This window comes from Phyllobates terribilis, unplaced genomic scaffold, assembly GCF_046119375.1.
Source record: "Phyllobates terribilis strain yellow unplaced genomic scaffold, ASM4611937v1 Scaffold_8__6_contigs__length_399053987, whole genome shotgun sequence".
Taxonomy (NCBI): Eukaryota; Metazoa; Chordata; class Amphibia; order Anura; family Dendrobatidae; genus Phyllobates; species Phyllobates terribilis.
In genome coordinates, this window is record NW_027362768.1 from 363,908,988 (window position 1) to 363,932,132 (window position 23,145).

General features: G+C 45.0%; 1 protein-coding gene across 1 annotated transcript in view; it reads right to left on the reverse strand.

Moving 5' to 3' along the window:
- CAMK1 (calcium/calmodulin dependent protein kinase I) overlaps positions 1 to 23,145 on the reverse strand; it is a 99,069-nt gene that overhangs the window by 70,916 nt on the left and 5,008 nt on the right. The window contains exon 2 of the mRNA XM_073644808.1: positions 4,324 to 4,460. Coding sequence (XP_073500909.1) covers positions 4,324 to 4,409 — 86 coding nt within the window. The 5' untranslated portion in view covers positions 4,410 to 4,460. The remainder of the gene's footprint in view (positions 1 to 4,323; positions 4,461 to 23,145) is intronic.

Here is a 23,145-nt window from a genome sequence, read left to right on the forward strand (position 1 = left end):
ACTTGCACTTTCATTTGTTTGGGGTTTTTTTTTTTTTTCAATCTCTTGTAAGAGCTATAACTATCTTTCAAAGTAGGATGAAAATGGTGGAAAAAAAAGAGAAAGCAATTCTGTCATTGTTTTTACAGCGTTCTTTGCGCAGTAGAAAATGCTCTGGTATAATAATTTTCTAGGTTTGTATTATTACAGCAATACCAAATCTGCATTTTTTTTCTAAAATGTAGTTTAATAAACAATAGTTTGTGTCAACCTTTCCCCAAGATCCATAACTCTTACTTTTCCATCAGTGGAGCTGTTTGAGGACTTCATTTTTTTCTTTATTTGCACTAACCCATAGTTTGTTTTTTTTAATTAGGACCATATTGGGGTGTTTTGTTTATATATATATTTTTTTTTTTTTATTTTATTTTTTTTTTTTTTAAGTAGGTGCAGTGAGTAAGAAAAAACAAATTCTGAGATTTAGGTGTTTTTTTTTTTTTTTTTTTACATGGTTTACTGTATAGGTTAATTAATTGTATATTTTCAAAGATCGGACTTCTGAATTTGGCCAAACCAAAATTTGTTTATTTTTTATTAAATTGGGAAAAGTGAATTGATTTAAAAACTTATGTATTTTTAAAACAATTTACTATTATTTACCCTTTTATCTATTCATATTGATGCAAAAAAAAAAAAGTAGTGACATTCATGGGAGAATGAAGATGGCGAAGGCTCGTTGGGCGCTCAGATACCGTTTAAAGGCCACTGCCAGAGATTGATAGCGGCATCTGAACTGTTAAACAGCAGAAATAGGAGAGAGCTCTGATCGCATCCATGGATTTTTTAATCCTGGACAACAACTTTAATTAAACAGCTCTTGAAAAATGATAACTGGAAACCAGGTAAATTAGAACCCAATTTCCCACATCACTATCAATTAAAGGTTAAGTTTTATATCCCAATTAATATTCATTATAAGGTCAGAAAAAGTTGAAAATAACAGGGGCGAGGACTTAGGTCTTGTTCCGACATAAATTAAAAAAGTTGTACTGTTTAACCATTCATTCATAAGATTAGATTATAACCATCAGCTTTTTATGCAGGCGCTTGCAGGGGCCAAACACCATAAGTTATCTAATTGTTATTAGGAGAAGCCCTGAATTCTATTAAAATTTCATTTCTGACCCCATCGCATTTTTCAACATGTTTCGCTGGTAGAACTAGCTTCATCAAGGGAATGCAGCAAATTTCCCCTGATGAAGCTGATTCTACCGGCGAAAAATGTCTGTTCATCCATGCCAGGTCTGTTTTGCCATGATCCGTCGCTCTATTCTGGTGATGAGACCTGTGATTGACCTCACGTTATCACATAGTAGGGTTGACACATGTCATGACGTCCATTTCCACCCTCCTCTGAATGACTGCCAGAGGCCAGTTACAAGCCTCAGCGCCTGAATGGCATGACGAGAATCCAAAGAAAATAAGACTGATGCATCAGTCATTTATAGTCAAAAACCAAAAAGTGTCAGCGATTTGAAAAATTACATAAGAGATTCATTTCAAGAAATTAATACCCAAAGAGACTTGTGCAAAAAAGTTTGTCGAAGCGTAAGAGGCGACTTCAAAGCTGTGCAAATTGTAATGGAAAACAGTTTGATCACCGGCGCTGATAAAATTTAAGGGCTTTTGTATTATTGTTCAGAATAAATTGTAATTGTCAATGTTATGCTTGTGTTAGTAACTATAAATTTTATATACAAATCAAAATAAATATTATTTTCTGGCCACCTACATTTATATTATATATATATATATATATATATATATATATATATATATATATATATATATATATATATATATATATATATATATATATATATATATATATATATATATATATATATATATATATATATATACACAGTACAGACCAAAAGTTTGGACACACCTTCTCATTTAAAGATTTTTCTGTATTTTCATGACTATGAAAATTGTACATTCACACTGAAGGCATCAAAACTATGAATTAACACATGTGGAATTATATACTTAACAAAAAAGTGTGAAACAGCTGAAAATATGTCTTATATTCTAGGTTCTTCACAGTAGCCACCTTTTGCTTTGATGACTGCTTTGCACACTCTTGGCATTCTCTTGATGAGCTTCAAGAGGTAGTCACCGGAAATGGTTTTCACTTCACAGGTGTGCCCTGTCAGGTTTAATAAGTGGGATTTCTTGCCTTATAAATGGGGTTGGGACCATCAGTTGTGTTGTGCAGAAGTCAGGTGGATACACAGCTGATAGTCCTACTGAATAGACTGTTAGAATTTGTATTATGGCAAGAAAAGAGCAGCTAAGAAAAGGAAAATGAGTGGCCATCATTACTTTAAGAAATGAAGGTCAGTCAGTCCGAAAAATTGGGCAAACTTTGAAAGTGTCCCCAAGTGCAGTTGCAAAAACCATCAAGCGCTACAAAGAAACTGGCTCACATGAGGACCGCCCCAGGAAAGGAAGACCAAGAGTCACCTCTGCTTCTGAGGATAAGTTTATCCGTGTCACCAGCCTCAGAAATCGCAGGTTAACAGCAGCTCAGATTAGAGACCAGGTCAATGCCACACAGAGTTCTAGCAGCAGACACATCTCTACAACAACTGTTAAGAGGAGACTTTGTGCAGCAGGCCTTCATGGTAAAATAGCTGCTAGGAAACCACTGCTAAGGACAGGCAACAAGCAGAAGAGACTTGTTTGGGCTAAAGAACACAAGGAATTGACATTAGACCAGTGGAAATCTGTGCTTTGGTCTGATGAGTCCAAATTTGAGATCTTTGGTTCCAACCACCATGTCTTTGTGCAACGCAGAAAAGGTGAACGCATGGACTCTACATGGCTGGTTCCCACTGTGAAGAATGGCGGAGGAGGTGTGATGGTGTGGGGGGGCTTTGCTCGTTACACTGTTGTGGATTTATTCAAAATTGAAGGCATACTGAACCAGCATGGCTACCACAGCATCTTGCAGCGGCATGCTATTCCATCCGGTTTGCGTTTAGTTGGACCATCAATTATTTTTCAACAGGACAATGACACCAAACACACCTCCAGGCTGTGTAAGGGCTATTTGACCAAGGAGGAGAGTGATGGGGTGCTACGCCAGATGACCTGGCCTCCACAGTCACCAGACCTGAACCCAATCAAGATGGTTTGGGGTGAGCTGGACCGAAGAGTGAAGGCAAAGGGGCCAACAAGTGCTAAGCCTCTCTGGGAACTCCTTCAAGATTGTTGGAAGACCATTTCCGGTGACTACCTCTTGAAGCTCATCAAGACAATGCCAAGAGTGTGCAAAGCAGTCATCAAAGCAAAAGGTGGCTACTTTGAAGAACCTAGAATATAAGACATATTTTCAGTTGTTTCACACTTTTTTGTTAAGTATATAATTCCACATGTGGTAATTCATAGTTTTGATGCCTTCAGTGTGAATGTACAATTTTCAAAGTCATGAAAATACAGAAAAATCTTTAAATGAGAAGGTGTGTCCAAACTTTTGGTCTGTACTGTATAATATATATATATATATATATATATATATATATATATCACATATACATACAGTACAGACCAAAAGTTTGGACACACCTTCTCATTTAAAGATTTTTCTGTATTTTCATGACTTTGAAAATTGTACATTCACACTGAAGGCATCAAAACTATGAATTACCACATGTGGAATTATATACTTAACAAAAAAGTGTGAAACAACTGAAAATATGTCTTATATTCTAGGTTCTTCAAAGTAGCCACCTTTTGCTTTGATGACTGCTTTGCACACTCTTGGCATTCTCTTGATGAGCTTCAAGAGGTAGTCACCGGAAATGGTCTTCACTTCACAGGTGTGCCCTGTCAGGTTTAATAAGTGGGATTTCTTGCCTTATAAATGGGGTTGGGACCATCAGCTGATCATTTCAAGTAACCATTCATTGACAGAAAGCAGAGATCTCACAACGGTAAGAATTTTCGATATAAACATGTTATAAAACTGCTGCTAAAACATAGAAAAAAAACAAATATATATTTTTATTTTTAGATTTTTATTAAAAAAAATATAATAAATTAAAAATAAAATAAATAAACCAATACTAATAAAATAATACTAATAATACTAGAAACAAAATAAAGATAAATAATAATATCTTCATGTAACACAAGGAGAGCTGCGCCCTACAGACAGCAGTTAGGAGTGGACCAAAAGAGTTTCCCTTTAATATACAGATATAATTTATGCATCGTCAGATCAGATAACTATAGATAACGATTTTTTCCAGTCCCCGGATCCCCAGAGATACTCACGTTCCCAACACATCCCGGAATTCATAGATATCCCGTATGTCTTCTGCTCTCTTTTTCCAACTTGGCCCATCCTCTCCCAAGGGCATCCTGAAAGATATTCCTGAACCACTTAGTGCTGATAGAAATTTCCACCAAGTCTAAAGAGGGAAAGAAGAAAAGAAACATCCATGAGAAGAACGGAACTTTAGAAAACATTTTCTCCTTCCGAAATCTGCTTATGAAATAAAACAGACATCGCCAATAATTCCAGTCCAAACCCAGTGATCGGCTGTAATCAGTGTAGAAACCTGGTAAGAAGTGCTCAGTTTTCCTGCAGCGCCACCACTGGAAAAATGAGGTATTACACCATTCATATCAATGGCCGTCAGATCAATAAACGCTCTTAGTACCTGCTCTCCACTCTGGAGGACGCTAAACAGAAGACGACCCTCTCATCCCAGAATTCCCTAGTATAGAATATAGCAATGATTTTTATAAACTTAAAAGGTTGTTGTCTCTTTTTTCTTAAACTGTATATATTTTGAGCTAAAAATCAATTTTGCAATTGTGTTTCATTAAAAATGTTGCACCGTTTGCCTTCCATAGCCTCCATGTTGTACTGTCTGCTGCCATCTGTAAAATGAGTTAACTGAGAAACTACCAGCGAGCTCATTCTGATAGGAGAGGTTTTTTTTTTTTGTTTTTTTTTAAACTCCTGTCTTTTTCTCAGCTCCTTTCTGCTGATTTCTGACCACATCAAGGTTGAATGTGCGGAGAAACAGAGAGTCTGTAAAAGCCAAACGGTGCAACATTTTAAAAATACCCAATTGCAAAAATGAATTTTAGTCCCAGACACATGCATTTAAAGCATTGGACTTGACCACCCTTTAAACTGATGTGGAATGGGAATGGGGGTCAAGTAAGGTTCCCAGGCCATGGCGTCACATTCCACATGCTGGCAGCATTGTGGGGGGCTGAAATTTGAGCCCCTCGTAGGCCCATTGGAGTTTGTTCAGGCCCATAACGACCATTAGACAATTAAGGTAAGCTGCAAAATTTTCACTAAATGAGAATTCCATTCTTTCAATATAATTAATTACTCACAGCCGCTAAAATAAAAGTCACACGTTCTAGAAGACAGCGGAACATTACTTTACAGACACCCTGACACCTCTGTAACAAACACTTTATCTTTAGTATATCAGATGGCTGCAAATAGACAGACTCGGCATAACCAGTTGGGTACTGATCAGAAACTTTTTTAAAGCCCGTGATGAAAAACCCCAAAAATTTAAGTGTGACTGATACATCCCATCCTATATATACACACCCTTCCAACGTGCTTTAATTCATGCACAAACATAATAGAGCTTATTATTTTTTCCTAATTTAAAGGGGACCTGTCACTCGCCATAAATATGTAATTTCTTCACCCAGTGTAAAAGCCGCTGTTCCCCTGAATCTGGCGATGTTTTTCTTTTGTTCCTGCACCTCTCCGTTCCTGAGTTACGGCCTCGTCTTTCCTGTAGGTAACTAGTTTTTTTTGTTGTTGTTTTTTAGCCAAATGGGAGAGGTCCTGAAATCTTCTCTGTGGGTGTCGGCTTGAAGACCACACCCACTTGTCTAAAAAGACCACAGGGAAGAGGAGGCCATATCTCAGGATCCGAGAGGCCTTGGATTCAGGAGAACAGCAGCATTTACACCAGGCAAAAAAATAATAATTACATAGGTTAGTGACAGAACCTCTTGAAAATTTATTTTAACCTTTAAGAAATTATTCAGAAAAGAATGTTGGACTTTAAATTTGGAATAGTGATTAATCTATCTTTATAGTAATTAGGATTTTAGTTTTTCTTATACAGAGCTACAAAAACATCTCTCTAAAAACAGTTACAGAACTAAATTCTGTCTGCCTGCAATCGCCACTAGAGGGAGCTCACTGCAAACTGTTTATGTATGCAGTAAAGTCTTGAGCGTCCTCTAGTGGCGGCGGCAGGCAGACATTTATCATTGAACTCTACATCTATGAATAGGATAGATTAAAAATACAGAGCAATGGCTGCTTTAATTTAAAAAAGGACATTAATCCTCATATTTTTGGGCTTATTCAAAGTAAAAATATATATATATATATATATATATATATATATATATATATATATATATATATATATATATATATATATATATATATATATATATATATATATATATATATATATATATATATATATATATATTGCTTTAAGTGAAAACTATCCTGCTGGGATTACAGGGAAGTAACGTGAATCACGTCGTAGAATTCTTAAAAATTCTAGTTTCTATGAATAGTTATAACCACGTTGCAAACAAGCGGAGCAGGTTTATACAGAACAATGGACTAATCCCCTATATGAAGCCGGCCAATTACCGAGTCACTGACACGACCTTTCCGTCAAGGACTGAAAATACTTAAATATAGCTATATATGAATCGGACAAAGCACTGCAAGCTGCGGCTCTCCAGCTGTTCAGCAACTACAACTCCCAACATGCTTAGATACTCCACTATGTACGTTTGACCTAAAGTGTATCTCGATTGGTAACAAAAGATCGGGCAAGCTGAAACCCAACATGCCCCATCCTTATTTTTGAATATCTGCTGCAAAAGCCGTAATTGCAGATTTCAAATATATTATTTCTTAATTGCTGAGAATCCTTAGCGGCAATTCTACACCAAAATCCGCAGTTTGCATCAGATTTTGCCTGATTCCCCTGCAGAAGTTTTCCAGAGCAAATCCCTTCCGTGTGCATTTACCCCAAAACCATCATATAGGGGACCAGCATTATTGCCCCCTGGATGAATCCTATCTCGTAAGGTGGAAAAAGCTGCATCTCCATTTATCTAAACCTTCATTTACCTAAAAAGTTAAGTGGAACCAGATGTCTCCGGCAGCAGCTTTTCTCGCCGTCCCCAACATCATACACAGCTAAAAGTTAATGTTTCTGGGGAAGTCGGAGAAGAGATTATTGAAAGGTTGCACAAAAAACCACGTTGCTTGAGAAAAAGAAGTAAGAGAAAGAAGAAGCGGAGCCGGAAGGAGATTTTTTTTTCAACCAATTTTAGAAAAACAATTTAGGAGGTGCTCCAGCTGTGCCCGTCTCCTAATTCTATAGTGTTTGCCATAGTACACCTCTTTATAGTTGTAGCGATCCAGAGACTTCAAAAGTTATTCCCCATCCATAGGACATCAGATATGTTACTGGTCATAGGGGGTCTGACCACTAGGACCCCCAGCAATTCCGAGAAGGGCTCATGGAGCAGAGATGTGGATCTCAGACCTCCACTCAATTAGTCCCATAGGCAAAGAATGGACAGACGTCGAGCATTTACATTCAAGACGGAGTTCTGCATTTTCCGGTTTCCAAATTCCAGAGCCCCATTCACTTGGGGCCAAAGTAGTAGGACACCCTGCGATAAAGTTACCCCCCTGGATAACCTGTTATTTTGGGAACAGTCCTTTAAAAGGGTTATTGTAACATTGCATGTTGTCACCAAAACATTAGGATAGGTCATAACTTCCTGATCGGTAGGGATGATGACGGCTGAGACCCCACCTATCTCCGGTAGCCCCATCTAGTAGAATGTACCCCTGCTCCATTCATTTCCCTTTCTCGGAATTGGTGGAGGTCCCGGCAGTCAGACTGCCCCCTATGATCAACAAGTTATAAGGTATCACGAGGATGGGTAACAACAAGTATCGTTGGAGTAACCCTTTAAACAGGTTGTCTGGGAACATGGCGGCTCTCAAACAGTGCCACCACTGTCCATGGGTTGTGTCTTGGGGCGAAGGTGGAATATCACGATTGGTTATGCACCGGAAATGGAAACTGTAAGCGCTTGCGTCACTTCTAAAATTCTTCTTGACCAATCAGTTTCACCCAATCCGCGAGAATTCCAATGATGAAAAATTTGCCAAATTAAAAATTCCAACCGCGATAAAAAAAATGCTTGTTGTTATCAGGCTCAATGTTACGAGAAGGCACAAATCTAAAGGAATCAGATCACTTGGCTCGATTTCCAGTCTCCATTAATAGCTTGTTCAAGTCTCAGAAAGGCTTCTTTTCCCCCTTCTTTCCGAACACATTTAATCAACTTTTTAAAAAAATAAATAAACAACATCTCAAGGGTAACCATGACAACAGCAGCATCTCATAAGTGTTCGGAGAGATCGCCCCTTATCCTCCCCCCCATGAGAACACCTCTGACACTTGTTAGAAACCTCTGCAGTTTGCATGTAGCATCCGCCCATCCAGAAATAGTCTACCGACGAAGGCTGTGATCCTCAACGCTTACAGGAACCCATCAGAGTGTAAAAAAGTAGGGCTCCCGATTTATTTTTAGATGGGAAAACTAGGGCACTCTCAAATGATGATGTTGCCACGGCCCCATCAGTCTTGTGAAGGTGGATGTCCTGGTTTCTCAACAAGATCCAATTTAGTCCCTCAACCCAAAAGGAAAGAATCCAAAAAACAAAGTCTACAAAGACCTGGAAGACTCTCGAAGAAAAGTATTGAGATGAAACCAAAAAAGAAATAGATACCCACGAGATCTATAGTTTCCTAGGGTCCATAAAATTGATCAGATACTTCAATTGGGTTTGAATGATTTGCAGTTACCGTAAGTGAACATACGAGAAGTAAAGTAGGCAAGAACAAAGGCCAGAAGAAGAAGGCAAGTCAAGGAATGTAAAGAAATTGGATGGCCAACGAGATTGAGAGATACAATTAAAAACGTAACTGATAAGTCTGAAGACCCAAAACAGAATGACTGGAAACCTTCCTATACTACAAGACGTTTCAACAAGTCTCGTCACTTGTGAAGACCACCTGTGCACTGGAGACAAGATCAAAGCCAGAAGAAGACGACAAGTCAAGGAGTGAAAAGAAGTTGGATGGCCAACGAGATTGAGAGATGTGATGAAAAATGTAACTGAAAAGTCTAGAGACCCAAAACAGAAGTCTATGATTGCAAAAGTTCCCATTTTATAAGACGTATCAACAAGTCTCACCACCAGTGAAGACTACCTGTCTACTGAACAGGTTGACAGAAAGAAGTCCAGTATAAAAGGTTTAGTCCTGCTCTGCTCACCTCCGAATCAAGAGAGGAGTGATGTCATGATACTTGGTGATTGCCCGTGTGACCCATCAAGTATCAGTAGACGTGACAGCACCCGCTCTGCTCACCTCTCAGAAGTGAGAGGAGCAGGACCAAACCTTTAACAACAGTGTGGTACCCAGACAACATCTACCAACTTTTCGACTGACTCACACCACTAGTCTAAGCCATATTCCCTCCATTGAACTTTGAGCAGGTTTTCGACAACTTTCAGAACAATTTGTGGCGTTCCTGGGAATCTTGCTTTCTGGTAGGTGTCTCCCTTTTCAGGCAGCATCCAAAGTCTCACCTGACTGATGATGTTGGAGGAAAGAAGGATTCTGTCATAAGAATGCCAATGGACAATACTTTTGTTCTGCACAGAATTAAGAGGCTACCAGAGAAGCTCGGCATCAGCAATCTAATAGAGAACACAGAAGCGCTTGGCAGATCTGAGCGTCCCTATATAAAGAGATATCGGGAGAGGTAGCTAATGGACAGGGTTTCTGTAGGAATTCCTTAAAAAAGTGATTATGATGGAAGTCACGACAATAAGATTTTGGGCTCCAATTTTGCTTTCTACTTGGCAGAGTTTGTCTTTTTTCTGATGTGCACAAAAACGTTGCAAACCAACCCTGACAAAAGCGGCTAGAACTGTATGTGTGAACCTAGGCAAAGGTCTCATGCAGACATCCGTGAAACTCAGCCCGAGCAAGGACCACAAAACACGTACTGTCTGTGGGTCAATCATATATCAGGCTGTTGAGTTTGTCGGGTGACCTATGGACAGTCCGTACATTGTGGTCGGTGCTCGGACCAAGTTTCATGGACGTCTACCATGAGCCTAATGTGTATAGAAGCCTTAAAGATGTGCAACACAAGATGGCCAAAAAAAGGATTTGGGATCTATCTGCATCAGTTCTCCTCAAGGAAACTGTGCTAGAATTTTGGCGTAAAACTGAAATGTCACAATTTTTGTGCAACCTTAAGTTTGCAAAAGTTAAGACTTGACCTTTTTTTTTTTTTTAAATGTCAGTCCCCGCCTGCTCCACCTCCTTAAAAAAGTGGTTTCAACGGGGCGTAAACAAGCACTTACTAGAGATTCAATATAATTTCCACACTTGGCTGGCGTACACTGCCGGAGGTGGCGCAGCAGTTAAAAAGATGAAAGATGGGCTAAATTAATTAAAGAGGTCCACGCCTCTTAATGTACTTGGCGCATCTTATTCCAACACTTAGTACAAAACGCCAGTCTTAATGAATCTGGTCCAAAAAAAAAAGTCTTTAAAGCATAGACATATTTTCAGTTGGTGCTCATTCTCCTCTTTTAATTGCCGCTGCATCGAGAGGAAGATAATGAAGCCTTTGATCCCAGTCCAACTGATGAATATTCAATGATCAGTCAGGAGCGTGCAGGCATCTACCTGAACTCGAGGGGGAAACATCTCTCTATGCAATCATTTTTGAAAATAAAATTAAAGTTCCGGGAAAAAAAAATACAAAATAAGTGCAGAACAGAAGAGGTATCAAGAATTAACGACCAGAGAATAACAATGAAATGAGCCCTTTAAACTTCAGACTTGTCAATTCATCCTATTTCCCCAAAAGTTATTTGATCCCCTTGTATACTCCTGTTTAAGGGAGTATAGCAAATATAAGGTGATATAATATTGTTTAAATGCCGTTTATAATAATGGTAATATTTGTGCTCTGTATGGCGGTAATATTTGGAGGGAGGTGCCAAAATGTATTTGTAGCGCCCCGAGGGTTCGGCCGCTACAGGGGTATTGCACCTCTGCCAGAGGTGTGATATCCCACTCCCGGGTAAGGATGGAGTATGGACCAGGGCTCAGTTAGCTGCATACACCACACACACCCCATTTCCGAGGGACAGTTCAACGGTGCTCCCATTAGACAGAAATGCAGGCACGACAGACCATGTCCCTGGCTGGAGTGGGGAGGGGGGAGGAATACCCAGTGATGTAGGAGCAGATAGGGGTTGGTTACTGAGCGTAGATAGGAGCTCATTGGTTGCTGGTCACCTGAGCTCACACACTAGGGAAGGGTATATAAGGTGGGCACCATCTTAGTTCTGGGTCAGTTCAGTTCAGTCAGAGAAGAAGCAGAGTGGAGATGTGACAGGGAGCTGTGGCTCCCTCTCGGCCCAGCTCCATGAGACAGGCCTAGAGAAAAGGCCAGGAACAGAAAGGAACAAGAACAGAAAGAAACAGAAAGAGAAGTATCCAAAATGTGGACAGGCTCAGAAACAAGAAGGTGGAAGGGACCCTAAGAACCCACGAGAATACAGGGCGAAAGGTCAGGCAGATTAAGGGTACTGGATCCCAAGTTGGTGGAGGAGAAACAACCCTCAGCCAAAGACCGGTCGTCGTGATCATTTATTGGTGCGACACCTCATCAAACCTGCTAGGAAGGCACCATATAGAACAGTGGGGAACGGGATCCACGTTTACCCGCTCAAGTTCGCGGCAGCTGGACAAAAGTGGGTCACTGGTGAGGCAGGCCAGAGAAAGGATAAAAGGGGGTCCTGGGCCATGCTCCTGAACTGCCTGGGGGTTGACCGAGCCCCTCACCTGGTGGACACCGCACGGCTTGGGTGGTCACTACCTGTACAGAAGTGACCCGGAGAATCTGAACTGTGAATAAAGGCATTGGACTGTAGTAGGTTGTCTGTGTACTCTTTCGCTCCTCCAGCACTAACGGTACTGGGACTCCCTGCACCATCACCCCCACCATCCACTGCACTGCCCTGGGGTTACACTCTTCCCGTGGGGAGTTATACAATCTCAGCTGCGCATACCATCAACCTCAGGGGACTGCTTTGCAGCGGCGGTTCCTAATAACCGCAATCCACGGGTGGCGTAGTCGGACATTATCAACAGCACATAGCAGACTACCATTGGTCTGACCACCCTGAGCCACGGAACCGGGTTGCCACCACTACTCCCAGCATTGCCCTGAAGCCCGGTCCCGAGTGCCCCACGGCCCAGGGGGCGAGTCATATTCTCCAAAGCCATACTCCTTTTCTGGACCACACACCTCTTCTAAGTCCCCTTCTCGTTCCAAGACCCTGGAGCATGAGGCCTTTTGCAATCTTAAAGGTTTACACCAAAGTCCGAACTATAAGAAATGGGATCATTTGCTGATGGCTGGGGGTCCGTCTACTGGGACCCCATTAAACCTGAGAATGGGGATCTGCAGTTTCATCTTTAATGGAGCCAAGGTGCACAAGCTCCATCTCTGCTTCACTCATGGTCCATGGGACTTCTGGAGACAATGAATGGAGAGGAGGTCGAGCTTGTGCACCTCCGCGTCATTCAAGCAGAGCCCCATACTCGAAGTTCGCTTGTGGTCCCAGTGCTTAGACCCCCAAGTGATCCCCCATCTTATAGGTAAGTAATAATTTGATATCTTGGGAATAACCCTTTAAGGGTATGTCCACATGGAACAGAAATGCTTTTGAATTTCTGTAAGGATTTTGTGCATGGACGATCCGCGATTGATTACGGTCCTATCCCTGTGGATCAGCTATGGAGACCTCAGCATTTAATTCACGTTTCCAAGAGGTGGGGCGCCCACTTAAATGTATGAAGCCGCCACTAAAACTAATTATCAAAACTTGAGAGCACATTAAGAAGCTTGTAGGCTTCATTCCCATAAATATCTCATGAGATCCAAATACATTTTAACATCATGCATTTTTCAGGACTCAATCAAAATTTGTTTTAGTGCAAGGAAGCAAAAAGATTTTTTTGTACCGCATCAGTAGGTAAATGAACTTTGTATGGAAAATCTCCATGGGAATAAAAAGGGGAGAACAGCAGGTTCTGATGCACCAGACACGGGCACCCTTCAGCAGACCCTCGGCAACCCGACGGCCCCTGGATCACTACCGGTACTTATCAGCAAACCTGCAAATCCAAGAGACCCAGAGAGGGTGTATTTGAAAATCCATCAAATAGAGCTCGACACCCTACAGCAGATCTCAAAGCCTCCAGCTGAGCCGTATCACCATTAAGCAGACCCTCTCCACTCTCTACCAGGACCTCAGCGCCATCAGCAGACACCTCGCATCCTCTAGCACAGGGTTCCCCAACTCCAGTCCTCAAAGCCCCCAACAGATCATGTTTTCACGATTTCCTTAGTATTGCACAGGTGATAATTCCATCACTTGCACAGGCAAAAATTCCATCACCTGTGCAATACTAAGGAAATCCTGAAAACCTGATCTGTTGGGGGCCTTGAGGACTGGAGTTGGGGGAACACTGCACTAGCAGGACCTCGGCGCCATCAGCAGACGCCTCGCAACCTCTAGCAGGACCTCGGCGCCATCAGCAGACGCCTCGCAACCTCTAGCAGGACCTCGGCGCCATCAGCAGACGCCTCGCAACCTCTAGCAGGACCTCGGCGCCATCAGCAGACGCCTCGCAACCTCTAGCAGGACCTCGGCGCCATCAGCAGACGCCTCGCAACCTCTAGCAGGACCTCGGCGCCATCAGCAGACGCCTCGCAACCTCTAGCAGGACCTCGGCGCCATCAGCAGACGCCTCGCAACCTCTAGCAGGACCTCGGCGCCATCAGCAGACGCCTCGCAACCTCTAGCAGGACCTCGGCGCCATCAGCAGACGCCTCGCAACCTCTAGCAGGACCTCGGCGCCATCAGCAGACGCCTCGCAACCTCTAGCAGGACCTCAGCGCCATCAGCAGACGCCTCGCAACCTCTAGCAGGACCTCGGCGCCATCAGCAGATGCCTCGCAACCTCTAGCAGGACCTCGGCGCCATCAGCAGACGCCTCGCAACCTCTAGCAGGACCTCGGCGCCATCAGCAGACGCCTCGCAACCTCTAGCAGGACCTCGGCGCCATCAGCAGACGCCTCGCAACCTCTAGCAGGACCTTGGCATCATCAGCAGACGCCTCGCAACCTCTAGCAGGACCTTGGCATCATCAGCAGACTAGCTGCACTCTCCAGCAGAACCTCCGCATTCTTATGCCTATTGGATCAATTCTCAATAGGACATGGAAAAAAAAAGTCCAAGAGGTCTTCTCTTTTATAGGGTAGTTGAAAATTGTAATTTTAGTTCTCTAAGCATACCACCCTGTATACCTCACTTATGGCAAACCCACCAAAAAAAAAAAAAAAAAACCTACACCCTTCAGAAGCATCCTCCAGTAGAATGCACCACCCTCTAGCAGAGCTAGCACCCTCCAGCGAAGTCCATCACACCTAATCAGACCCTCCAAAACCTTATGGCCTCTGGATCACTTCTCAACAACACAACCCAAAAACGCCAACAGCCTCCAAGTCCAAGAGGTCTTCCCATTTTTTTTTGTTTTTTTCGGAGTTTCCTGAAAATCAGAATGAATCCAACCCTATATTTTATCTAACTTTCAATCTGTGGAAATTGCATTTGCAATTATTCTCTAAGTGTAACCCCGCTGAGCACCTCTCTCCACTTCTGGAAAACCCACCAAAAACAGCTAACAATTATGAAATGTACTAAAAGCCAAATCTATACTGGAAGTTTCCACGTATCCTCTGTCTGTGAGGGTCATAAATGGACAATTAAAGGATCAGTGGTGTAAGTAACATGCAGGGGTCAGAGTTACTGGAAGTATCTGCACAGAGGAGGGGGGGGGGTCCCATAAGAATTGCAGATGAAGGGGAATAAAAATCAATTGCCGCTTTCTAAGTATAGGAAGCCACTGCAGGCATTAGTATGAGCGCGGACCTGTCAGGACGCAGGGAAAGGACCGGACCCGGGAGCACGGAAAGCGCTCATTAACAGGACCGAATATTAGTGATAAAACGGAGAGAAGACAACGACTGACGCCTCTGAATATGATAACGCATAATTGGGAGAACTGACAATACTTTCAGGACGGAGGACTTCACCAGTTACTAAGCAACAGCACATGGAAGAGGAAAACCACGAGGCCTACTCACTTTTGTCCCTTGAAGTTTACTGTAACTGAAAATTCTGCGTGAGCTCCTTAACAAATTTAAGGAGTTTTAAACATCGAAATTACCCCTCCCCCTACCCGACCCTCATACACTGCCTCAGGAACAAAGCCCCCCAGACTAAGCTCCAGAACGACTGCCAGTGAGATGAGGCAGCTCGGCGCCCGCACCTCCCCTCAAGCGAAGCAGCTCTGCGCTCCCCCCCCCCCCCCAAGCGAAGCAGCTCGGCGCCCGCTCCCCCCCCCCCCCCAAGCGAAGCAGCTCGGCGCCCGCTCCCCCCCCCCGCCCCCCAAGCAAAGCAGCTCGGCGCCCGCTCCCCCCCCCCCCAAGCAAAGCAGCTCGGCGCCCGCTCCCCCCCCCCAAGCGAAGCAGCTCGGCGCCCGCTCCCCCCCCCCCAAGCAAAGCAGCTCGGCGGCCGCTCCCCCCCCAAGCGAAGCAGCTCGGCGCCCGCTCCCCCCCCCCCCCCCCAAGCGAAGCAGCTCGGCCCCCAAGCGAAGCAGCTCGGCGCACGCTCCTCCCCCCCTCGGCGAAGATCCAGAATGATGTAGGCAAGGTGAGGCATCTCAGCGCCCTCTCCCCCAGAGAAGCAGCTCAACACCAGTCGTTCTGGAGCTTAATCTGGGGGTCTAACCATGAGGTACCCGCTCCCCCTGTTCAGTGAAGAGCTGGCGCCAAGCTGCTATGTGACTCTCTGAGCAGGAAATCCCAGCACCAATCTGGTAATGAAATGTTCCCTTGTCTGTATTGTGACATGGACGTGATGTCTTGTCAGCCAGTCACATGGTCATGTGCTAGGGGGTCGGTATACCATGTAAATGGGAGACTGGCGGAGGACAATACAAAATATGGAGGAGCGATGTGTTTTTTTCCACCACCCTGGCACAATCATGAAATGTAGTCGATAACCCCTTTAAGGAGAAGTAAAAAGTTCCGTACAACCCCTTTAAATGTCTATCTGGGGATTATATGTTTTTTTTTTGTTTTAGGAAACAGGAAACTACTTTAAATACTTGTTCTCTTTGCTCTATAAACAGTTGCTGAAGTCTGACAGTCAGGAGGCAGCAGAGCAGTCATCGCAACGCGTTTCACATCCCCCTGTGGAGAGAGATTCCCTGCAAAACAGAGCTTTTATTTATCTCATCCGATGAGTGCTCCAGACCAGAATTCGCTCTGACAGCAGCTCTCCCTCGTACAGATTCAGGTCAGGAGAAAAAAAAAAAAAAAAAAAAAAAAAAAGAGAGAGAGGAAAGTCCTGGCAGAAGTGTTCTACAAAGAGGGTGATCTCTTGCCATCTCCGGCTCAGCCCCGGGGTCTCTACATGGCACAATTGCAAAAAAAAAGACACACAACAACAACAACTCCCCACCATGTTCCCTTAAAGAAAAAAAACAAATCTTATTTACTGTCGGCTGAAAATTCACACAATCTTCTACTAAATTTGATTAGCAACTTCAGGTGGTTTGCGACACGCCTGCTCGCTGTCAGTGAATGGGACAATACTGTAACTACAACCGTACAGGAACTCTCTGACTCATTAATTTTATTTTATTTTTTTATGAAACCCAACAGAGGTGATTTTTTTACCGCCAAGTTCTATTAAAGTACACAAATGGGTCCCATAAACCTTCCCCCAACTCTCCGAGAAAGGAAGCACCACAAGGGGGTGACAACAGTCCATCCGATTCCTGCAATCAGTCCATTTGGGGGTGTTAGAGAACCGTTCCCCTGTCTAACCCCTTAGATCAGGGGTCTCAAACTCGGCTGGGTATATGGGCCGCACATGGAAAAAATTTGAATTTGGGGGGCCGCATTCTTTGTTCAATGTGACATTTTTAGTGATACCATTTTTTTGTATACACCTTTTGAACATTTTTGCCGTGTTTATTTTTTTATGGCTTGGGTCGTTATGGATGTGGCGATAATAAACGTGCACTTTTTTGTGTTTACTTTAGTTTACATATAAAACAGCATTTTTAGTGCCCAATATTTTTTCATGCTTTATTTTATTTTTTTTACAATTTTATTTCCCCCAATTGGCCACATACAGTAATATTGTCTTACAATTAGCATCATATAGTAATAATGGAAAACATCTTGTAGTAATGTTCCCCATCCAAGTCCCCATCTTGTACTAATGTGCCCCATCCAGGTCCCCATCCTGTGGCTATGTGCCCCATCCAGGTCCCCATCCTGTGGCAACGTTCCCCATCCTGGCGCCCATCTTGTACTAATGTGCCTCATCCAGGTCCCCATCTTGGGGCTATGTGCCCCATCCAGGTCCCCATCCTGTGGCAATGTGCCCCATCCAGGTCCCCATGTTGTGGCTATGCGCCCCATCCAGGTCCCCATGTTGTGGCTATGTGCCCCATCTTGTGGCTCTGTGCCCCATCCAGGTCCCCATCTTGTGGCTATGTGCCCCATCCAGGTCCACATCTTGAGGCTCTGTGCCCCATCCAGGTCCCCATCCTGTGGCTATGTGCCCCATCCAGGTCCCCTCTTGTGGCTCTGGTCCCCATCTTGTGGCTCTGTGCCCCATCCAGGTCCCCATCTTGTGGCTATGTGCCCCATCCAGGTCCCCATCTTGAGGCTATGTGCCCCATCCAGGTCCCCATCTTGAGGCTATGTGCCCCATCCAGGTCCCCATCCTGTGGCTATGTGCCCCATCCAGGTCCCCATCTTGAGGCTCTGTGCCCCATCCAGGTCCACATCTTGAGGCTCTGTGCCCCATCCAGGTCCCCATCCTGTGGCTATGTGCCCCATCCAGGTCCCCATCCTGTGGCTATGTGCCCCATCCAGGTCCACATCTTGAGGCTCTGTGCCCCATCCAGGTCCCCTCTTGTGGCTCTGGTCCCCATCTTGAGGCTATGTGCCCCATCCAGGTCCCCATCCTGTGGCTATGTGCCCCATCCAGGTCCCCTCTTGTGGCTATGTGCCCCATCCAGGTCCCCATCCTGTGGCTCTGTGCCCCATCCAGGTCCCCTCTTGTGGCTATGTGCCCCATCCAGGTCCCCATCCTGTGGCTCTGTGCCCCCTGTGCTGTTCTTCACACACATAAAATAGAAAAAAAAAAAAGATGATTCTCACCTGTCCTCCGTTCCCTCGGCGGCCTTCCTGCAGATGTGGCCCGCAGGCACCACAGAGTCCGACCCCTTGACGATCCCGACCTGGTCCAGGAGGAGCCGCCGACAGCAGCGCTGCATTGACGCACAGAGACTGTCTCCCAGCACAGCATTTTCAATGTCAGCCGCCGGCCAATCAGAGGCCAGCAGCTGACATCTGCATATGGCAATGACGTCATACTCGCTGCGCCGACACGCAGATATCAGCTGCTGGCCTCTGATTGGCCAGCGGCTGGCATTGGAAATGCTGTGCTGGGAGACAGTCTCTGTGCGGCAATTCAGCGCTGCTGTCGGCGGCTCCTCCTGGACCAGGTCGGGATCGTCAAGGGGTCTGTGCCTGCGGGCCGCATAAAGCAGCCTCTGGGGCCGCATGCGGCCCGCGGGCCGCGTGTTTGAGACCCCTGCCTTAGATGCTATGGTGGACAGAAACCACAGCATCTAAACGGTTTGATTGATGCAATGGCTCCAAACACATCAGTTACCAGTGGGGGATCTGCTGAGCAAATAGTCGGCCAGCGGGCCCGTTCTATACATATCCTCCAGACATCTGCCGCTCATATACAGTGGACGTCTGAAAAAGTGTGCACACGTCGGGCATGCCACTTGGCACCCGGACGCCCCTTAGTACCTGCCGGTTAAAAGGAACCAGCTGTTGAGTTGCTCCTGTATGACCCTACTCCGCAACGGAGGACACAAATAAGGAGAGAAGGTGTTTGGTGTGAGTTACATGAGGTAGGAATCGTCGGAGGGAGGGAGCGGACCCTCCCCATGATGATTGCATTCCAAGACGCTGCCTTGTGTTACTGGTCTGCAGGTATGAAGTACTGGGACAGACGGCAGAAGTGGAGCAGCGAGATTACTACATTTGCCTTAGGAACCAAACTGCGTGGAAACAGGTTTGTCCTATGGGTTGAGTTACTTGAAAAAAAAAAAAAAAAAAAGTTTAAAAAAAAAAAAAAAGGTGTGATCACCAGCCGACATCCAAGGGCCTCAGGAGAAGACTCACCCCAAGGTACAGGCTACATTCCAATCTAAACCATATACTTGTGTCATAGGAGCGACGCGTTTTGAGAAGATTTTGTGTCTTTTTTAATGCAATAAAACAGAAGTCGATTTCATAGTTTTTGTAGTCACTGAGGCGAAGCTCGGACCATACACATAAAAGAACGGTGTGCTGAACCCACCAATTCTGGCAGACCATCTAATGTATAGAAAGGCCACTACAGACATTAAATAGGTCTTCAGTCGCCAACAATCGCCCCCGACTCTCCCATGTACAAAAACGACAACTGTTTCTTTATTCTCTATGAGGAAGCAAGTGCTGGCCTCCAGCGTGTCCTCAGCCTCCCCCTGCGTCTCCACCAGTGTCTCATCTGCATGGTCCCCAGTTTATCCCCCAGTGTGTGCCCCAGACTCCTCTGTGGTACCCCTGTGTATCCCCGAGCCTAACCCCGCATGTCCCCCCACCCTCAAGCCTAACCCCGCATGTTGCCCCCCCCCTCCAAGCCTAACCCCGCATGTCCCCCCCCCTCCAAGCCTAACCCCGCATGTCCCCCCCCTCCAAGCCTAACCCTGCATGTCCCCCCCCCTCAAGCCTAACCCTGCATGTCCCCCCCCCTCAAGCCTAACCCCGCATGTCCCCGCCCCCCTCAAGCCTAACCCCGCATGTCCCCGCCCCCCTCAAGCCTAACCCCGCATGTCCCCGCCCCCCTCAAGCCTAACCCCGCATGTCCCCGCCCCCCTCAAGCCTAACCCCGCATGTCCCCGCCCCCCTCAAGCCTAACCCCGCATGTCCCCGCCCCCCTCAAGCCTAACCCCGCATGTCCCCCCCCTCAAGCCTAACCCCGCATGTCCCCCCCCCTCAAGCCTAACCCCGCATGTCCCCCCCCCTCAAGCCTAACCCCGCATGTCCCCCCCCTCAAGCCTAACCCCGCATGTCCCCCCCACCCTCAAGCCTAACCCCGCATGTCCCCGCCCCCCCTTCCACCCCCAAGCCTAACCCTGCATGTCCTGCAGACTCCTCTGTCATTCCCCAACCTCCCCTGGAAAAGGTTTATCTCCAAAGATCAGAGACTTGAAATTCATCATCATATTTCAGGGGAGAGTCGGGAAGTTCAGACAACTTTAATCTAATAAAGGGCCTCCTGACTCTTCCATCAGATGATGTCAGAAGAAAAACATTGGCCATGTTGAACTTCAAAGCCTGATTTTTTTGTTACAAAGAGATAAGCTGCCGCCAGATGTGTCTGGCAGCGGATTTCTTCCTTCTCCCAACCAAAAAACACATGCATGCTCAGGCAAGCGAGCGCGCATGTACACGGATTAGTCGGGAGAGATTCTCCAGCTGTCTGATGTATCTAGACTGGATACAATGGCATCATACCCTCTGCTATGTGGACTTTTAGGTCTCTAAAGGTTTTCCGCTTTAGCAACAGCAAGCAGAGATCTTGGAAATATGAAAGTTAAAAAAATAAAAAAAAAACACGTGTTAAAGCCCAAAAACCCCTCTGAGCAATAAACACTTTCCACTCTGTGCCACCAGCCGGGGTTTACATGCAGCTCCGCACGACCACCTGGAAGATGTTTGGCCCGGAGCGTAAATTTTCAAAATACATTGTAAATCCTGGATTACGTCCCGTTTACATGTTTAATGCTCGTGTCAAACAAGTAGATTTCAGCTGCCGGTTCTGAAAAACCATTAAAAAGAAAAACAGATGAAATCACATCCTGAGCCTTAAAGGGTCCAACCACAGAGAGATGTCCCCCCTCAGCTGCGGGTGACCTATGTTTCTGGTGCCAAACTTGGCAGACGCCAATAAAGACTTTGCTTCTTCTAGACAGACCATATCCCTAAAGAGACATTTCCATCCATGGCATATATATATCTCATTTGCAACACAGACCCACATCGATCAGGATACTCTGCTCATGAAATCGAGCTGCCGAGACCCCCAGAGATCAGCTGCGATCAGTGGTCAAACTTGGAAGGGAGTGTTTAATTCTACAACAGCACTCCCACAGGCGAAAGGATGCATTACACAGTTTCCAGAAAACATGGACATGCTGGGTCCTCCAGAGCGAGAGACGCTCTTTCTATCTGCTCTGTGGCTAATACATACAGTACAGACCAAAAGTTTGGACACAACTTCTCATTTAAAGATTTTTCTGTATTTTCATGACTATGAAAATTGTACATTCACACTGAAGGCATCAAAACTATGAATTAACACATGTGGAATTATATACTTAACAAAAAAGTGTGAAACAACTGAAAATATGTCTTATGTTCTAGGTTCTTCAAAGTAGCCACCTTTTGCTTTGATGACTGCTTTGCACACTCTTGGCATTCTCTTGATGAGCTTCAAGAGGTAGTCACCGGAAATGGTTTTCATTTCACAGGTGTGCCCTGTCAGGTTTAATAAGTGGGATTTCTTGCCTTATAAATGGGGTTTGGAACAACAGTTGTGTTGTGCAGAAGTCTGGTGGATACACAGCTGATAGTCCTACTGAATACACTGTTAGAATTTGTATTATGGCAAGAAAAAAGCAGCTAAGTAAAGAAAAACGAGTGGCCATCATTACTTTAAGAAATAAAGGTTAGTCAGTCCGAAAAATTGGGAAAACTTTGAAAGTGTCCCCAAGTGCAGTTGCAAAAACCATCAAGCGCTACAAAGAAACTGGCTCACATGAGGACCGCCCCAGGAAAGGAAGACCAAGAGTCACCTCTGCTTCTGAGGATAAGTTTATCCGAGTCACCAGCCTCAGAAATTGCAGGTTAACAGCAGCTCAGATTAGAGACCAGGTCAATGCCACACAGAGTTCTAGCAGCAGACACATCTCTTCAACAACTGTTAAGAGGAGACTTTGTGCAGCAGGCCTTCATGGTAAAATAGCTGCTAGGAAACCACTGCTAAGGACAGGCAACAAGCAGAAGAGACTTGTTTGGGCTAAAGAACACAAGGAATGGACATTAGACCAGTGGAAATCTGTGCTTTGGTCTGATGAGTCCAAATTTGAGATCTTTGGTTCCAACCACCGTGTTTTTGTGCGACGCAGAAAAGGTGAACGGATGGACTCTACATGCCTGGTTCCCACCGTGAAGCATGGAGGAGGAGGTGTGATGGTGTGGGGGTGCTTTGCTGGTGACATTGTTGGGGATTTATTCAAAATTGAAGGCATACTGAACCAGCATGGCTACCACAGCATCTTGCAGCGGCATGCTATTCCATCCGATTTGCGTTTAGCTGGACCATCATTTATTTTTCAACAGGACAATGACCCCAAACACCTCCAGGCTGTGTAAGGGCTATTTGACCAAGAGCGAGAGTGATGGGGTGCTACGCCAGATGACCTGGCCTCCACAGTCACCAGACCTGAACCCAATCGAGATGGTTTTGGGTGAGCTGGACCGCAGAGTGAAGGCAAAAGGGCCAACAAGTGCTAAGCATCTCTGGGAACACCTTCAAGATTGTTGGAAGACCATTTCTGGTGACTACCTCTTGAAGCTCATCAAGAGAATGCCAAGAGTGTGCAAAGCAGTTATCAAAGCAAAAGGTTGCTACTTTGAAGAACCTAGAATATAAGACATATTTTCAGTTGTTTCACACTT